The 19701-nt window shown below is 40.7% G+C and overlaps 1 protein-coding gene across 4 annotated transcripts in view; it reads left to right on the forward strand.

Annotated features, from left to right (window-relative positions):
* Positions 1-19701, forward strand: part of ZNF106 (zinc finger protein 106) — a 137478-nt gene that overhangs the window by 33054 nt on the left and 84723 nt on the right. For 3 of the 4 annotated variants that reach the window (XM_063117669.1, XM_063117667.1, XM_063117668.1), the window contains 10 exons: positions 625-770; positions 1780-1914; positions 2066-2182; positions 3906-4097; positions 5518-5580; positions 7376-7495; positions 8066-8137; positions 9836-9907; positions 12270-12416; positions 14235-18125. In XM_063117669.1, coding sequence (XP_062973739.1) covers positions 625-770; positions 1780-1914; positions 2066-2182; positions 3906-4097; positions 5518-5580; positions 7376-7495; positions 8066-8137; positions 9836-9907; positions 12270-12416; positions 14235-14291 — 1121 coding nt within the window. In that variant the 3' untranslated portion in view covers positions 14292-18125. Of the gene's footprint in view, positions 1-624; positions 771-1779; positions 1915-2065; positions 2183-3905; positions 4098-5517; positions 5581-7375; positions 7496-8065; positions 8138-9835; positions 9908-12269; positions 12417-14234; positions 18126-19701 lie in introns of those variants that run through there. The other variant, XR_010025073.1, reaches the window with a different exon arrangement.

Below are 19701 nucleotides of genomic sequence, written 5' to 3' on the forward strand. Positions count from 1 at the left end.
ATGTCCAACATTATTGTTGCCATCTACCATATACTAAGAAGGGACTCAAAGGATATCATACTGCACAGTTACTGTAGCACCTTATAAACCCAAGGGCCATGGCCATTTAAAACCAATTGCTAATTTGAGATGCACTTCACCAGCTTTCTTGCCGGACTCTAAAAGAACAACCAGCTAGTTGATGTGGCAGTGGACAGATTGCTTTTATGGTGCCATGCTTTTTTGTAATTGCCATTATGATATTTGAGCATATCTAGAGGTTTCTACTTTTACTACTTTAGGCGGTACAGTGGAACTATTCCCCTTCCCCCAAATTAAGATTCATGAGACATTCCTAATGTCTCCTTAAGCCAAAGTCTCTTTCAGTATATTTATTTGCTACTTTGTTTCATGCTGTGGTATTTTTCTAGCCTGTCCAAAGTTGGAACTTGGCTCTGTTTCGGATTCTTTTAGCCAAGGGGCTCATAACAGTTATACTTTGTTCCCTGCTGTAGTGAGATAGATTTCATTAGCACAGCACCTGGCAGTTTTGGGTAGATGTTTTCTTTCATTAGTTTTCTTTCCCCATGGTATTATGAGCAGCATGTTTAATTAACTGCAGCCTTTGATGATTGCATTTGACAGAGGTCTCTTCAGAGCCGGGTGAAGATGAAGAACCTTCGGAAGGGGACTTCGAGGGACATTCAGCTTCAGTAAATGCCATTCAGATTTTTGGGAATTTGATGTACACCTGCTCGGCAGACAAAACTATCCATGCATATAACTTAGTGGTAAGTAGATTTGCTAAGGAGGTTGTGCCTGACTTTGCAGCCTTCCCCCTCCCCACACACACACGTAAAGTGTTGTGAGAAATTGCTTAAGGTGGGCAAATACAACTAAACCTGAATGATTTTGCCAGTTAAAGAGATACAAAATGGTAAATGTGATGCAATAAAAGATACAAGCTCTTGTTCCTAGGAGTATGAAGAACTTATTTGTTCTGCCTTGTAAAAAAAAATTTGTTTACGATATTGCTGCCCTAGCAGATGTCTCTTATTGTTTTCAGTTGTGGGCTCTAGATGTTATCCAGTGCCCACATCTGGCAGCAGCCTGTTTTGTACACTTTTCCCTTCATGGATGATCTTTATTAGCTATAAATCACAATCAAGCAGCAGAAGATGTTGATCTCATCATATAGCGTTGGGCTACAGCCACTCTTTAACATGCTGAGTGTGGGGGGCATTTCCACCACCACCCCATCTACTCTACAAGAATGTGCTTTCCTAGATGTTCCTATAAGAACTTGCTTTCCATACTGGTTGATCTAAACATATTTCCCCAGTGCACTGTGCACTGGGGAAGGTAAGTTAAGACCAACGTAAGAACTGAACACTAAATTCTATTTTCCACATTAACTTTCTAAAGATGGTGGGTGTTCAGAAATGGCTGAATTAATTTCATGTATCTTTATAACATGTAGAAATAGGTCTGAGATGTCGATATCATAGATCAGCTTCAGAGGGGCAAGGCAGATAACAGATTTGTGTTTGAATAGACACATTTTACAAGGACTTGCATTTTTAAGGATGCAAGCAGGGAAAGCAACTTGGGAAAATGGGCTCACCTGTAAGAAGTTGGTGTGCCTGGCTGTCGGGTGCTGTTATCATATGTTTCTTCTAATTAACCTATATGTGCATAAGCTGAAAATTGGTTTGTAATGCACAACGCTTAGATGTGCCTTGGTTTGCAATCTGAGTGTAATTGAGTTAATCTTGCAATGCTTCCCTCTGCCTCCCACAGAACAGGAAATGTGTTGGAGTTTTTGAAGGGCACACCTCAAAAGTAAACTGCCTCCTGGTGACTCAGACAACAGGGAAACATGCAGCACTGTATTCTGGCTCCAGCGACCACAATATAAATTGTTATAACATCAAGGTAATTGTCAACACAGTGTTGATGCCTATTTGGGGATGTGCAAGAAAAACAGGTTTATAATCCAAACTAGCTTGATTAGGCTCACTTGCCTACAGGTGTTTGTCAAAGCATTCCATTAATAGTTTACTAAGTAAAGTTTTCCTCTTAACAGACTAGAGAACTTGTGGATCAGTTTAAGTTGGATGACCGTGTGCTCTGCTTGCATAGCAGATGGAGGATCCTTTATGCGGGACTTGCAAATGGTAGTGTGGTCACTTACAATATAAAGGTCAGTATGAGAGGTGTGCATTGCATTAGAGCTGCTGCAGCAGCCACAGTAGCAGCTGCACCTGGCTAATCCTCTAAAAAGATATCTGCTTACTTGCATTTATTATTATTATTATTTATTTATTTATATAGCACCATCAATGTACATGGTGCTGTACAGAGTAAAACAGTAAATAGCAAGGCCCTGCCGCATAGGCTTACAATCTAATAAAATCATCTGAAGTACAACTTGCTGTGGCTCATAAGAGCATAGGGATACAGGATATAGGAAGCTGCCTTATATTGGGTCAGACCCTTGGTCCATCTAGCCCAGTACTGTCGACACTGACTGGCAGTGGCTCTCCAGGATTTCAGGCAGGATTGTTTCCTTGCCCTACCTGAAGGATCTGGGGATTGAACCTGGAACTTTCTGCATGCAAAGCATGTGCTCTACCACTGAGCTATGACCCCTCTTATATCAGCTTCTCTCAGCATCTGTGGCTGCAGCCACAAGGGGAAAAAACTGTTTGGGCCCAGTCTCTGAGTGTTGACTTTCAAGTACAAATTTGCATGACTACTGCCAGCTGCTCTAGGGAAATAGCTGCTGCGAAGGAGTCCATGGACTATTTAAGAATGTTGAATTATTTTGGAGGGTGTGTATGTTTCAGTTAGTGAAAATACCTATTTCTTCGATTGTAAGATGCCATCGATTGTAAGATGCACACTAATTTCAGTACCACCAACAGAAAAAAGAAACCCTAAGACACATGCACGATTCTAAGACGCACCCCATTTTTAGAGATGTTTATATGGGGGGAAAAGTGCGTCTTAGAATCAAAGAAATAGGGTAGTTTAAATACCTGGCCAGTTCACACAATCAAAACAAGACACTGTGACTTAAACAAGACATCACAGCTTATTGTGAGCCACAGTATGTGCTGGGCAAAATTTGCATAATTATCACCAGGCTTTGACTTATTGTGTCGTCCAAACCCAGACAATATAGCTTGTTGGAGGGATAAACCCTCCAGTAAACCATGCTGCCAGGGTTCAGACAACACGATAAGCCACAGTTGGATAGTGATTAGGCAAATTGTGCCCAGCTAGTGCCACAGCTTACAGCAAGCCATGGTGGCTTGCTTTGATTGTGCAAATCGAGTCACTGTGTAAGCCTTGGGTGGGCAGAAGGTAGATCTCCAGGTGTTTTGGACTTCAACTTCCAGAAGACTCTTTCAGCCTGGCAAATGGTCAGGAATGCTGGCAGTTGAAGTCCCAAACATCTGGAGATCTACTTTCTGTTCACCCTAGTTTGAGCCATTGAGAGCCATTGAGATGGAACAGGATATACATTGAATAAATACATTCATTCTAAGGCTGATATTGTATTGTGCTTTTTATACTGTATTTTGTATTTGTGTTTTTAACCTGTTGGTTGTTTTATTATGGTTTTAATTTTTGTGAACCGCCCAGAGAGCTTCGGCTATTGGGCAGTATAAAAATGTTAATAATAATAATAATAATAATAATAATAATAATAATGAGTATCTTTTAAAAGCCTAATTAAATGGACATTTGGAATTCTTGGGAACTGGAATAGCATTCATGTAGCTAGAAGAGGTGCTAGTTTTTGATGATTCAAGCAAAAACCATCTGGATAATGCTGACATAGCACATGCAGTTGGCTTTTAGAAAGGAAATCTTGATTGTATTAATAACTTGTGGATGTTGGGTGTTTTCCCCCCTAGAACAACAAACAACTTGAGATCTTTGAGTGCCATGGTCCTAGGGCAATCAGCTGTCTTGCCACAGCCCAGGAAGGGGCTCGGAGGTTGCTGATTGTGGGATCATACGATTGTACAATCAGTGTGCGAGATGCCCGAAATGGACTGCTGCTTCGAACGCTTGAAGGTCATAGCAAAACAGTGCTCTGTATGAAGGCAAGTTGGTTGAAATGAATGATTCTTCATATGTGTTCAAATCTTGTAAATGAACTTTCCTCCCCTTCGTTTGGTACCTTTGCTTGGTCTTTGGATTAGGAACATCAGGATCTGCTTTATGCAAACTTAGACCATTGCTTCATCTAGCTCTATATTGTCTACACTTACTGGCAGTGGCTCTCCAGGGTTTCAGATAAAGGTCTTTCCCAACCCTACCTAGAGATGCTGGGGATTCTGCATCCAAAGCATGTGCTCTGCTATTGAGCTATGGCCCTTCCCCTAATTGCAATCATGCATTCAACATTTCCAGACTCTTACTCTGTCTCCTGACCCACTCTTTGTTGGGATCCCTCTGTGATCTGTTCTCATCCCTCTGCTTTTCTCTCTCTCCATGCTGTCCCTGGATGATCACATCAAATCTCATAGATTCCAGTACTACTTATACACTGATGAATTCAAGCACTACCTCTCTGCCCCAGGACTTTCTCCTTCTGTATCTCCAGTTGCCTAGCCTGTATTTCCAACTGGTTGTTTCTTTGCTTTCTAACTTATGAAGATTGAACTTCTCACCTTTCCTTCCAAGCTTCCCTCACCTTGTATACTCTCCATACCATTGACAACATCACCATCCACCCTCTGGATCCAGGCACAAAGTGTTGGGTCTTCTTTGATTGCTTCTTGTGTTCAACCTATTGCATAGCTCTCCAATACAGGATTGCAAAAATAAGTTTGTCTCCAATCTTTTCCCTGCTGGCCTTCCATTGTTCACTTTGTATGGATATCACTGTTTAAATAATAGTCATGATGGAGTGTCAGGATGGATATCATACTCTCCTTATCGCTGACAACCAAGTGGAGATGTTGAATAGTGTTCCATGTTATTGGTCTCTGGGGTGGGCAACACGTGAACGGCATGCAGCTTCCACTGCCCTACAAATTCAAGTATATATTGGGAGTGAGATAAAAGGTGTATGTAGTGGCTATGGAGTGACCATAGGGCCAAAATTAGCTTGCAAACTACCTAATTTTACCATTATGGTCACCATTTTTATTTTATATTATTTTTAATTTTTCAGAACCCATAGAGGAGGTCCAGGGGATGAAAATGGCCTCTGGGCCTCCTGAAGTTGCCCATTCCTGATATAGGTAATGGTAATCCTGGTGCAGTTCTGAAGCTGGAATAGATTAATTTGCCATGAGGTCACTATTGAATCTGTGGCTAAAATGGGATTTTAGCCCAGGTCACCTCTTTCCCAGCTGCTGCTCAGGCTGCCTTCCAAATTCGTTCACAATTTATAATGTTTAATTGTGTTGTCACATTAGCCTTTAAATATGAAAGATAGCATAGGTGGAAGGAAGGCAGCGTCTATTGATGGAAGTGTTGTGAGTAATCTGGCTCTTTGGTTGTGTCTCTTCCAAGGTTGTGAATGATCTGGTCTTCAGTGGTTCCAGTGATCAGTCTGTCCATGCCCACAACATACACGTAAGTTGCTCATATGGTTAAAATTGAGCAAATATCACTGCATTTGAATTTTTGAAACAAGAAGTACTTCAGTCTTCTGAAATAATTTACTTTAAAATAGTGTTACAATATTTTCGTAAAACCACTACTTAAACCACAAAGTTAACCAATTCTGACAATTTCTTAAAGTGGCGTTAAATTGAAGAATTAAAGCAGCTTCTTGCATTACATTTTGTATTTGTCTGTAGACACCTGAGGAATAAATAGATGTAAAGTAAGTCACTTGAAAAGGATGTACAAGTAGCCACATATCTCCTAGAGCAGGGTTGGGGAGCTGTTTGGGGCCCAGGGGCTAGATTGCTACCTAGGACCTTTCCACAAGCCAGATGACATCAGGGGTCAGGGGCCTGCCCGTGACGTCAGGGTATGGTTTCTCCCCTGATACCAGGTCCCTGGCCAAAGTGACGGTGCTCCTCCATCAGCGCTTCAGCCAGGGACCCCGCTTTGAGCCACCTGGGCTTTCTCCAGTTAGGAGCAAAGCCCACCAAGGCACTGATCTTCAATCCTTCTTCAACTTCACCACGGAGGGGAGGAGCAAAACCAAGCTGACTTTGTTCCCTTCGCTCCATCACCTTGCACGAGGAACACTGCAATGGTGAAGCAGCACCAGCTCAGTCCCCTTCATTGCTTCATCATCTTCCAAAGGAGACTGAGCCAGCTTTACTCCTTCCTGGTCGAGGCACCAGGTGAAGGAGCACGTTCCAATCTGGCCCGTTGGGTGGAGGGGGATGGCTTCTGGGACTGCAGCCTTTGCCCAGCCGGGGAAAGCTAATGCACACTGAAGTCTCCCCACTCCAGGCACCGATTGGTGTCCTTCCACCATACACACCTTGTTTGGGGCCTTTGCCTGCCTTGTACCTTCCCCCATTGACACAGGGCAGCAATTGGGGGGTTACGAGGATTCTGCTAAGTAAGAGGAATACCTGCTGTTATCTGTGATCACTGATTGGAATATCAACAGGGATTCCTTTCACCATTAGCTTCTCCAAGCCTCTGCTAGCCTCCATGAGGCCAGGGCTTGGGGAAGGAGCCTGAACCTCCATGGGCTCAATTAGGCCTTCACCAGAGGTTCCCCATCCCTTTCCTAGATACATGGAAACAAGGGATTTATATAGTATTTTAAAGAAAAGCACGGTTCACAACTGGCATGCTGTGTGTGTGTGTATTTTCTATAACACTGTGTAATAAGCTGCCGCAGTTGGATATTAAAACATAAAACTCGACAATATTTGCAACTATAGAGTTTATCAGCATCATATTTTGTATTCTGCTTATTTGATGGGATAACACCCAGTATTAGTGAGCCACTTCTGGCCCATTATCTCTTGACATTGGCATTTCTGCATTTAGTTTTCTTTTATATATACATAATAGCTGAATAACGGTGAACTCCTAACAGACATAAGTAGAGGCTGACTTTCACTTTGTAGGTGGTCGTATTAAACTGAGAGATTGATATTATTAGATTGTAAGCCTATGCGGCAGAGTCTTGCTATTTACTGTTTTACTCTGTACAGCACCATGTACATTGATGGTGCTATATAAATAATAATAATAATAATAATAATAATAATAATAATAATAATAATAGTCGGTCAGAGGTTCGGCGTTGGCCGAGCTTTGTGGCAGTCTTTACTAATAATATGCACTAAAGGAAAGGAAACTACTTAAATTCCATAATCCTGTAAGGAATCTATAATAAAGAAATGGACGTGTTTGCGTATCACTTTATACTGTACTGACGATCTCGTTGCAGACGGGAGAGCTGGTGCGAATCTACAAAGGGCACAACCATGCCGTGACAGTTGTGAACATTCTGGGGAAAGTGATGGTAACCGCGTGCTTGGACAAGTGTGTTCGTGTCTATGAGCTTCAGGTAACAGAAATCTATTTCGCTACTCATATTCTAGTTTGTGTTGCTTTTTGTTGAAGTATTATGGCTGCCGTGAAAAAGTGACGTCCTTTGCTATTCTGCTGTGTCTTCCTCTCCAACAAAGTGAGATGCTGAGCTTTTCTGTTTGATCCCAAGGAATGCTTTGATCTTCAGATATTTAAGAAAGATAAATATGCTGAGACTTTAGCAGTTAATTTTCTGGTTAGTTGAACAACTGCTGGCTAGCATGTTGCTATCCACTGAATCAAGGAGATAACAGCATGCTTATGTTACATGTTACTCCTGAATTCACAAGGCTTGTAGTTGAATGCCTTTCATTGTTTAACACCTTTAGGTGAGGGATTGCAGCTCAGCCTTGTATAGCTGGAAGGAATTAGTGTTTTTTAAAATGAATGAAGTTGAACTACAGAGCGTAGTTCTCCCCAGGAAGTTGAGCGTAGTTCTCACCAGGAAGCAATGCCCATGCATCTTTGTGAGCTATTTTTTAAATGAATGCAGAATTCTCAGCTTATGAAATGTCTGACAGTGTTCTTTTTTTCTTCTCATCTGAAGTCTCATGATCGTTTGCAAGTCTACGGAGGACATTCGGATATGATTATGTGCATGACCATTCATAAGAGCATGGTAACAATTTCTCCCTTTCCATTAAATCGCAGATTCTCATTCAGTAGTTGTGGCTATCCAAGAATGGGATGCTCCTCCCACTTGCTTTGTAGGTAGAGCTTTGCAAATAATTTGTTGCTTGGTTTCTTCTGGTAAGAGGAGCACCCCATCCTCCACAGGGTTGTTACTGCTGCTGTGAAGCAACGGGGCTTTTTAGCTTTCCTACCTGCCAAAAATCTTTGTCTAAACTAAGGTCAGGGAACTCTCAAAGTCGCACCTCAGGAGATGCAGCCCCCAGAAGGAACCTGCCTGGCTGAGTTGGGCCTTGTGCGTACTTTATTGCAGTAGTTCCATCGTGTCATGTTCAGAAGGTAATGCTGAAGGAATACCATTCAACACCATGGCCTATGGTGTCTCGCAGCGTTTTGTCTTGTCGCCCATGTTTAACCCGGTGAGAGAGAATGCAGTATAGTGGTTAAAGTGTTGGGCACGGGAGTCCCAGGTTCTAGTCCCTATGCAGCCATGAAGCCCACTGGGAGCTTTGGCCCAGTCACTGACTTTCAGCCTAACCTACATCACAGTGTTGTTGTGAGGATAATATGGAGAGGAGCATCATATACGCTGCCTTGGGCTCCTGGGAAGAAAAGGGGGGATATAAATGTAAAAATAGATACCTACATCAGGGTTGGGGAAGTGTGTTGTTGGACTGCAGATGTTGTTTGACTGCAACTCCCGTCAGCCCTAACCAGTATACCTAGTGGTGAGGGATGATGGCAGTTGCAATCCAACATGTAGAGACCACATATACCCCATCTTGCCCCTGAATCATGCTTCTCCTCCTCTTCTAAATCTTAGGACTCAATCCTTGGTATGTTGGCTGGGGGGAATGCTGGGAGTTGAAAAGCCTTTTTTTCTGTCTAAACATGCATAAGATTGCACCCTTTATCTACTGGGCCCTAGCCAGAGACCCTCTCCTTGCCTGAATGGCATTGTCACAAACTCTTACTGGTTCTACTGCTAGTAAATGGAGTTTGCATACAATCAAACTTGACTCAAAGGTTTCAGTTTGATATTGGCAAACAGAAGTGAGATTGATTTATTTAGCTTAGTTAAAACTGGGAGACTTCATTTGATTAGTGATTCCAAGGGCGTTGTAAGGGTTACATGGTACCTAAATGTTACTATTGTGATGTCTTCCCTCCCATTTTTTTATTTTTGAGTTCATACTTAACATTTACAGTGGTACGAATATTTAAAGAGATGATGCGAGGCTGACCAGTACTCCTAAAGATAGCATAAAATAGCAATATTAACTTTTTTTTGTTCATAGCCTATTGAAAACTGAAAGGATTTGCCATTGTTCAGTATTCAGCTTCAGTGATCACAAACACTATCATTTCACTTACATTACCATTGTGAACCAATTTTGATTCCAAAAATTTTGGGGTTTATTTTTTACTGATGTTTATCAACTACTGGAAAGAAGATCAAGAAAGTTCAGCTCAGGGTACAATTCTGAATTTAGCATGATACATTTATGGCATTAAGAGAACAGTTCTCTGAATATTTAGACACAAAAATCTCCTACTAATCCCAGAATTCTTCAGCCAGCAAAGGATTCTGGGAGTTGTATGAGTTTCTTCTGTCTAAACATGCATAGGATTGCCCCCTTACTTTCTTTGAAGTCTCTTATTCTGTTAATTTCCCCCCTTTTCTTAGATCTACACTGGCTGCTATGATGGTAGTATCCAAGCTGTGCGGCTAAACTTGATGCAGAATTATCGTTGTTGGGTAAAGAAAAATGCGTTTTTGTCTCTTAGACATGAAATACATTTGTTGGTTTTATTGCTTTCATTTGTAGCCAGCCTCTCAAAAAAATACGGCCAAGGTGGCTAACAGGAAAAACCGCAATGAAAATAATACACCCACATAGCAAATCATATAAACCTATTTGAAAATCAAATAAGCCAGTTCAAACATCATTAAATTAAATTGCACGTTAAAAACACAGAGCAGCAAAAACCAACCAGCTCTGTAGGCCAACTGCCTGTAAATAAAGTTTTTTGCCTGCTCATGGAAGGCCATCTATTTCTAACAACTCAAGCAGTTGAGGAAGAATTCTCCTTATCAAGCAGTCTCTAAATGATAAGATCACATTTATAGCATTCTACTAACAGAGTGCAGAACCTGGAAAAGTACACTGTGCTTAAGGTATCTGTAGTAGGACACACAGAAGACTCATTGGGTAGTATCCAATGGGGCTGTGTGCACATGGCCAGCCCTGCTAGCCCTGGTCTGCGCACGCCCAGAACTGCCAACCCAGGTCCACACATGGCCGCGATATAGCGCTCCCGGGGGCATGTGCCAACATGTGCTTGTGTCGCTGCTTGTCCCTGGAAGCGCTATATCACTGGTGCCCAGTGGGACTGGCCCCACACACAGAGCCCCTATTGGGTACACTAGCCATTACTTTTGGTACTGGGATGCTGCTGAAAGCAGGATCCCTATAGCAAGCTCACCAACCCTGCTGTCTTGTTCAGAACAGCTTACAACATGAATGGCTCCCATTATGTAAAGAGTGCTCTGCAGTTGTCAGGTACATAGCAATGAGATATAGAAAAGTTGTCACAAGTATCCTGGCAAATATAGTATATGCTTTGGCTGTAGATGTAAGCTATGAGGGTAAGCTCAAAGGTGCTGGAGCATTTTTATTTATTTATTTGTTTGTTTTATTTGTATCCATCCTTTCTACCAAAACACGGCACTCAAGGTGGCTGCTTTTTCTGACCTCCCTCCCATTCTCATAGCCATTGCCACTTCGGATGAGACAAGCCCACTTTAAAAAAAAGAGTGAGTCTCAGGAGTGTAAATTGCTGTGATGTTTTAAAGCAAGTTCTGGCGTCACATAAATGTTGACTGGCTCACAGCCAAAATTACTGCTGTTATCCATTGCCCCTTGTGTGCAGAAACTGTTGCTGTAATAGAAACGTTATTTTACTACAGCAGCACAAAGAACAGATTTAACAGGACTCTGTCCTGAGGTGCTTACCATGTTAATTAGACACACAGAAACAACAACAATAATAATTTATTTCCTACCTGCCTCTCCATTTTGATCGAGGCAGGGAACAACAGTAAACAGTAAAATACATAAAACTGAATTAAAACATAATATACATTGTTAGAACATCCTAAAAAACATTCTAAAACATTCTAAATGGAGGAGTGCAGGGCAGAAGAGAATGAAAGCGGGGTAAACTAACATTGACTGGGTTCACGCAACATGATAACCCACACTCGGGTTCAGTGTGGGTTATTGTTGAACCGTGGGTTATCATGTTGTCTGAACTGAGCCATGATAACAAACCATGGTTTGTTAAACACAAACAATCCACAGTCCAGACCCCAGCAACAGAACATGGATTCTCTTCATGGGTTGTTCATGGTTAGCAAACCATGGTTTGTTAGCACAGCTGTTATCACAGGGTTATCATGTTGTCAGACAACACGATAACCCATATTTCAATGATAACCCCATGGTTCAAAGACAATCCACACTCAACCAAGACTTAAACTTTGTGTTGTCTGAACCCATCATTGTTAGTTTTATTGTATTTTAATGTGTTTTATTGTTTCAATCTATTTTAAATTGTTTTGTAAGCTGCCTTGGGTACCATTTTTAGTAGAAAGGTGGGGTATAAATCAAGTAAATAAATAAAATAAGGGAAAACACACAATTATTTCAATTGCATGTACTTTAGTTTAGTGCAGGGATGGAGAACCTATGGCCCTCCAGTTGTTGTTGGACTGTAACTCCCATCAGTCTCAGCCAGCATGGTCAATGGTCAGGGATGTTGGGGTTTGTAGTCCAATAACATCTTGACAGCTACAGGTTCTCCACCCCTGGCTTAGTGATGTGTGTTGGTATGGGTGTAAGTTTAAAGCAGTCTCTTTCCTAAGCTCTTCCACATGCACACAGTGACATAGTTGAAGGTCACCTCTGAGCATCTTTGTTGCATTTACAGTCTAGAGGGTGGAAGGAACGGTTCAGTTCTCCCTATCTACATTAGTTTCATGCCTGTTTAGTGTTGTAGCTTTTGGCTGTTACTATTCCATCTCTCTAACATTTCCGCCCCTTAAACCTCTGTTGCAGTGGCATGGATGCTCACTCATATTTGGAGTTGTAGACCACCTGAAACAGCATTTGTTAAATGATCACACAAACCCAAATTTTCAAACATTGAAGTGTCGCTGGAGGAACTGTGATGCTTTCTTCACCTCCCGAAAAAGTTCCAAGCAGGTATGAAGTAAATGAATTGGATAAATAAAACTTAGAGGAAACTTTGCTGGGTGGGGTGGGGTCCATACCGACTGTATGTGAAGCTGGACGATCAGATATATTAATGTATCAGTAAATACATAATTAGGGCTGCAACATCATAGTCCCTGGGAGGGTGCATCAGGGGACAATAGGATGAAGCAGATGGAGAGTCAGTCTGTTGGTGGAGAGGGAGATCTGCCCTGGCCAATCTCCCTGTTGCAAGCACAGAAACCTCTTCCATCGGTGCTCCAGTGGTAACAGCAAAAGTAGGGTATGTCAGGATGGATCACAGGAGGCTTTGGATCCACCAGATCCAAAGTTTTCCCCTTCCCCCAACACATCCCTGGACCAAAGGAAAAAGTAATCCAGCGTCGACATGGTTCCCTGCATGGCGCCCACAGGCCCACTGACTTCCACAGGTCCCACCAACAGCACCCATAAATCTCTCCATTATTCCCTGGCCCCTTCAAAAAAAATATTTTTTAAAAATATTTTCAAATAAAAACTCTGGCCTTGCTCTTGCTCTCCTCTTTCTCTTGCTATTTCCCCTTCCTTCCCAACCTCCAGGCTCACTATCCCCCCCCCAAACTCTTTAATCCACTGTTCCCCCCCCCCCCTTCCCAGCCTCATTATTTCTCTCTGCACCCACTTTTGACTAGCCCGGCCGTCATTGCAGCCATTGACTTGCCACATCTTCTGTGGGAGTCATTTTAGGGTGGTTCCCACAGCAGTTTCTTAATTCCCAAATATGTCCACAGATCCAAAAAGGTTGGGGACCCCTGATGTACTTATTTTCCATCCAGCCATCCCCCCACCTCATCTTCTGCCCTATCAATGCAGAGCCCAGCAGGGCTCTGGATTTGGTGGTTCCTTTATCAGAGGCTTTCCTTCCCCTGCTCCCACTAGATTGTTCTGTCGTATTGCTGCTTTTGAAGTATGTTCATATAATTACTTCAATGTATTAAGGAGCAAGATAACAGTATACCTTACAAACATTGCACACAGAGCAACAAATGGTGAACTGTAAGAACACAAAAATAGGGGAGTTTTTTAGTTATAGACATGCGCTTGCAGACTCAAATGCTGGATTCTCTTTAAATATTTACCAGTCTTTCCCGTTTCAGAAAGCTCATCAGAGTGTACACATGATCTTAATACTGCTACCCCATCTTCCCTTTCCTTAGTTCTCTCTGGCACATCAGATTGTTTGAATTGTTGCCAACGAATTCAAATGCTTTCTCTGGTAGGAACAAAAGACATCCTTGTGAATAATAATTCTTATTACTGGAGAAGTGCCTTCATATAAAATAGGGCTTGGATCCAGACTTTGTTCCTGCCAGCAAAAGAAAGGAGAGACAACATCCTTCGGTCTGCGACCCTGAAAATACAGAGAAACCGAGGTGGCTGTTGCTATAACTGGAAGAAGGCCATTTTATATGAATGTTTCCCTGTTCCTTTGACTTCCCACTCCAAGAAATCCCTTAGGCCAACCTCACAACCCCATTGTTTGATACGTTTTATGGGGAAGGCTAGGCTCACCTGAAAAGCAAATTCATAATGTTTATGGTCAGATTGTGAAACTAGATAGAACGGGAGAGTGGGACCCTGATTTACTCCCAGGGTTCCCCAATCCTGCTTTGTATTGCATTCTATCCAACAGTGGGCCAAACACAGAATGATAAAAAGTCAAGCATATTAGTTGAATTTTATTAATTCCTAAAAATCTTTACGAAGGCATAACAAGTACAATCTGATAAAAGTTCTGTTTTGTGATCCCCCTTCTCTCTCCATCTTTAGGATGCTGTGGGACATATTGAAAAACATGCAGAGGATGATAGCAAGATTGACTTATGAAGTTTTTTCGCCTCCCACATTGGGAAGTACCTTTTTATATACTGGAAGTATTCCAAGCCTCATCCACCTCTTTCCCTCTGCCTTTTCTGCCTCCTGTTCATATCTGGAGTGCAAAAAGGACACAGGCCTTTTTTTTTTTCTTTTTGCTACAGAGACAGCATTTTGCTTGCAGCTCTGTAGAGAAGGGAATAATGGACAGTCTCAGACCAAACAAAACCGTGTTTTAATTCATTAGCAGAAACAAAACAAAACAGAATCCTTCATTTTATTTGCCTTATCAAAGAAGTGCATTATGCACATCAAAGATTTGGTATTCAAATGAATGTTTCGTACTCACATTCATGCCTACATACACTGTTGTGTTTATCTAGCTGTTTTATGTTGTTTGCAGGATCTCCCAGGTATTTACACTTTTGGATTTAGACAACTTTAATAATAATAAGAACTCGGGAGTAGAAATACCACCTAAGCACTGAGCTCTGTATTTCCTTCCATTACATATTTGTATACCTCCTTTGATAAGAGGTGTTAAAGGGGAATACTAGAGTAAATGAATGGCTTCATTTTTAATCTTTGGTGTACGATGTGACTTATCTTCAGTTATAAGTGCGAAGTCTGCACAGTGAATCACTACAATACTTGACTTTCTGTACTTTTTAGCCCACAAAGAGGCTCGAAATGATAGGTAACATACCACATGAAATGTCTATTTACTGCAGCTGTTTCATTACTTTTAAATTACTAGGCACCTTGATGCAGAGACCAGTTGCAGATAACAATTTCAGCTTTTAAACACAGTTATCTCTATGTTTATATTAAGTGCTCCATTGTCATAATAATGGGGCTATATCCCTGTTTCTGAGCATTTATTTTGTTAATGTATGACCTATTATGGCATTTCAAATTGCTGAGCTTTGGAGTCCTGCATCTTTTTTGAACATATTAAGTTCTGTCCAGTCGATACATGGTCACCCCATGTTTTGAAGGCAGCTGTTTGGTGCCCATCCTGTCCCACTATCATCTGGATTTATTTCCACTGAATACCCTAAGTTTCGATAGCTGTTGTGCAAAAGAAAAGGCTGTTGGGCATAAAATGCAAGATTTTAAAGTCCAAGGAGCCCAAGCAGAAGCTGAGAGTGGTGTGTGTGTGTGTTAGTGTGTGTTAGTTATGTCACCATTTAGAGTAGCAAGACAGAAAGTAGCAATCTGAGAAACCAATATAATTTAAAGACAGTAGTTACAGTGCAAAGAAGTGAAATGTGTGTATGGGAAAGAAATGTGCATAAAGTCAGTGTTGTTTGGGGCGTAGCAATTCAATGATTTGGTTCATAAAATGGTTTCTTCTTTAGATGTCTGCCGGTGTTCTTGTTATCACTTGCTTCCATCTTCCTGGCTTGTTCCAGTGAAAAGCTGAGAATTCCAATAACAGTCTAGAAAGTCTGGCTGTGTAGGTTTTGACTTGTTTCATTTTATTATTTTAAATTCTGTATAAGAATTTATTAAAAGAGCAAAGGGTGTTGTAGTTAACATTTAAAAAGAAAGGTAATGCTCAGATAGGGAAATGTTCTGAACAGCTGGGTGCAAGATACGGAACAGGCCTACAAGCTGGAAGTTGCTCTTCACAAAGAACATGACAATGTTATGAACCTTTGACCACTCTCCAATATTCTTACTGCATTTTGAGGCTCGGACTTTTTTGCTCATCAAAAATTATCAAGGAAGATCATATTTTTCCTATAGATAAAATTTGGCTTCCTTGTAGCCCTTAAGATCTTGTACTGGTAAAGGAGTGGGGAAAAGCTTTTAAAATCATCTTATCTCTAGATGCAGTGCCCTCATTTTGCCCTCCCTCCATGACCAAATTGTGATTTGAAGACTATCAAAACAATGGACAATTTACTGGTAATATTTTATGTGTACGGTGGAAATGCGGGGAGAACTGACAACCTGCATCAGGGATTTTTCCCCTCAGCAGTTTGTTTTTTGTTTTGCTGACATTTTTGACAGCTTTTCTCACAGTGAGAGAAGGTGAAGGAAACCATAACACAAGCATTTGGGGGCAACACTCAGTGCTTTACCAGGAAGCTGAAGAGCTTTCAGTCCCCAGACAAGGGGGAGGGGGAGTTTATAAAACTGTTGTTTCTGAAATAGTTCTTTAATTTAATATGTTGGAAATGAAGGTGCAGAGTCAGGGTGTTTGTAAGAAAAAGATGTGGAGTGCAGTGTTCGTGTTAGTCTTGAGGAGTAGTGAGTGAATGAATTTTGATTTTGCATCCTCTTAAAGTTTCTTCTTCAAGCCTTCTTTACTGGAAGAGGATGGTGACTTTGTTTGCAAAAATGTATAAATGTTTTTTTCCCCACTACATTAATAGCTGCACTTGGTGCACCACTTGTGTTCTTGGCTGTTTTAATAGGTGTGAGTGTGTGTGAGAGAGCTTCAAGAACGATTTTCCTTTAATCCATTTTGGGATGCCTTAGATCATTTGTCTTCCAACTGGTTCGACAATGAAGTGTGGTCATGTCTTACCAAAGGTTGGTTCCATATTTTTGATTTATTGGGGACACTGAGAAGAACTATTCTAAACCATGTCACATGTTCATAAATTCATGTCACTTCTTAAAGTTATAGAAGGTCTCATCATTTCAGTACACTATGATGAAACTTCCACCAGAGCTGCACAGTTCCTTTATTCAGATTGTAAAATGTTCTTCTCTTATAGTAGTGGTTATTTTGTATGTTTGTTTTTAGTTTGAGGTTGTGTTTTTTGTATTTCTACCTCTTTAGCAGGAAATATGAGCATGTTCCTTCTAGACCCTGCCAGAAACCATAAAGAAACAATGGACTTATTAGTTATTTACTAATTGAAGAATTGTGAAAGGAGTGTTCCAAATCTGTTGATGGTCAAGCTCATGAAGGTTTCGGGTTTCTGGCATCTTTCCACAAATAAGTTGAAATTACTTGAGAAAGTTTTGTTTTGAAAATAAGCAGATAGAAATGAATGACTAGAGGGAACTGTGGAGTGTGGTTTTGAATTGTGTGGGAAGTGTGTTAACTTTTATGTGTTGGCTAATGTCTGAGTAAGCTGTTGTGGGCTGTATATGAAGTGAGTTTGGACTGCATGGCAACACACTTTCCCAACACGATAGATATTCCTTTTATGCCATTTATCTTACTTAGTGAATGTAAGCATTTGGTGTGTGTTCAGAGCTGTGCTGTGGAAGTGTGGTTTTTGTATCAACTTTCAGGGAATTACACAGTCATTCAGCTGTTTGCACCTTTTTAAACGTTCAAATGCAACTGAATGTCAGTGACTACTCGAGCTTCTGTTTGCCCCTTGAGACAAATACTTGGGCTTGAAAGATAGACTTCTAAAACGTTGGATCAAGACACCAAAGCTACAGTCCGTATCCCAGTTGAAATCAGTGGCACAGCTCTCATCTTAATTGTTCTGGATTACATCCAAAATGTCAACTAGAATTTTAAGTCTGTTCTAACTCTTATGGTTGTTTAAAAAAAAAAGCAAGTTCTAGTTTCAAATTTGAGAAATGTCACTGAATGTGTTTGTTTAAAAAAAAAAAAAAGTGGCATGAAAGCAATAGGAAGCCAATAGCTAACTTGCTCTAAAGCTGCATTTCCTAGATCTCTGTGGCCCTAGCAGAATGGCTTTTCACAGAGAATATCAGCAGACAAAAGTATGAATTTTTCCTTTTCCTTCATGTACTATACAATGATAATGACCACAATCAGAATGTCTCAAATTGGACAACTTTTAAGTCAGGAACAGATTGTTGTGATTGTAAAAATGCTAGATGAGGTAAACTGTATAAGTAATATACTCTTCAACAACTTTATTGGCAGCTTTTCCCAATTTATTTTGTTTCAGTGGGATGACCTGTGTGGCTCTTCTCACAAGTAAAGATGAATGACTTATATGCAAATAATGACTTGGTCTTTCCTTTCCTTTTTACTACAAAGCTGTGAACTAAATAAAACAAAAAGGAAAAAAAAGAAAATAAATTTACTTTATATCAAAAAAAGAAATTGTTGCATTAATTCTACTCTCGTATTTTTAAATGTTTGTTTGATTGGTATGACTTTTTGTGGTAGGAACAGAAAAGTAGTTATTCCACATCAGTTTTGGTAAGGGCCTTTCTGAATTGCATGTAGGATATTTCAAAGTTTGTAAGTCCTTAAGTACTGCAAGTTCTTGTTTGTTCTACAATGCAGTTTCGATGTAAACTAAAGCATACATATTAATTAGAGCTGCAACAAATGATTAATTGATAAAAAATATGTTTGACTAGATCTCAGGATCAATCAGGCACCAGATATTGTATGTATGGAAGGACTTTAAAATGCCCCCTAACGGTTTTGAGATATATAAAAATGTCCCATTTTCAGTTTTTTTCTAGTAATTGAACTGCCTTGTATATAGGTCTCTGGGACGTGCTTATGTATAACAGTTTTGATAATCCCCTGAATAAGTGAGGCTCAAAACATATTCGTATTAAAATTAATAATGTACCATGGAGACTCTAAACTAGAGTATAGCAAGGAGCACCTCTTGCCATCAATGCAGGAATAAGGTTTTCTCTACTATTTGCTTACAGTTTTGGTTTGAATGATGTCTTTTTTAAAACAGGCAAGGGGATCTCTTTCAGCCCAAAGGCTGAATTCAATTTTATAGAAACCCGGGGTGGGTGGGGGGATGCATTCCAGTGGTAGATAAAGGGGGAGGGGTAGCAAATTATTAAAAAAAGAAACCCAGCATATTTTAGCTTAAAACTCTTACTGCCAGTAACTAAGCCTTATGAATAGCATTTCAACCTTTTAGAATGGGCGAAAGACTGCACAAAAGCTGGGAAATGACTGAATGATAGTGATTGTGGAAAAAGAGGTGGGGCCAAGGGGAAGGGCGTGGCTATCTGGGTAAACCCAGTGGGTCTGATCCGGTCCTCAGGCCTGAGGTCCCTCCCACGCATTTGGAAAGGCATTCTACTGGGCACAGCCCTTAACATCCAGAAATTGCCTTGCAATTTGTTTGTCCTATGCCGGTTTTCAAAAGGTTGTGAGAGGCTGTTGAATGTTAGACATGCGTGTGTGCTAACAAGACACTGAAAGGGCTGTTTCCTCAGTTTTGAGTTTCAGTGTCTTTTACCACATCAGTGCTCGATGAGTCAGCAGCTTAGCTGCTCGAAATCCTCAAAAGTCAGCCTCCAAAGATCACAGTAACTCCAAACATAAGCAGAAATATTTATTGGATGGCATTGTTACATCCCCACCACCACCAATACTGGCAGTCCATATAATCAATTGAAAATGCCTAAAAACCGTTGATGTTAAAAGAGGAAGTAGACACTAGCAAATAGTATGTTTATAGAAGTATTTTATCATTTCAATTCAGGTCAT

Source organism: Elgaria multicarinata, chromosome 2 (genome assembly GCF_023053635.1).
Source record: "Elgaria multicarinata webbii isolate HBS135686 ecotype San Diego chromosome 2, rElgMul1.1.pri, whole genome shotgun sequence".
Lineage (NCBI taxonomy): Eukaryota > Metazoa > Chordata > Lepidosauria > Squamata > Anguidae > Elgaria > Elgaria multicarinata.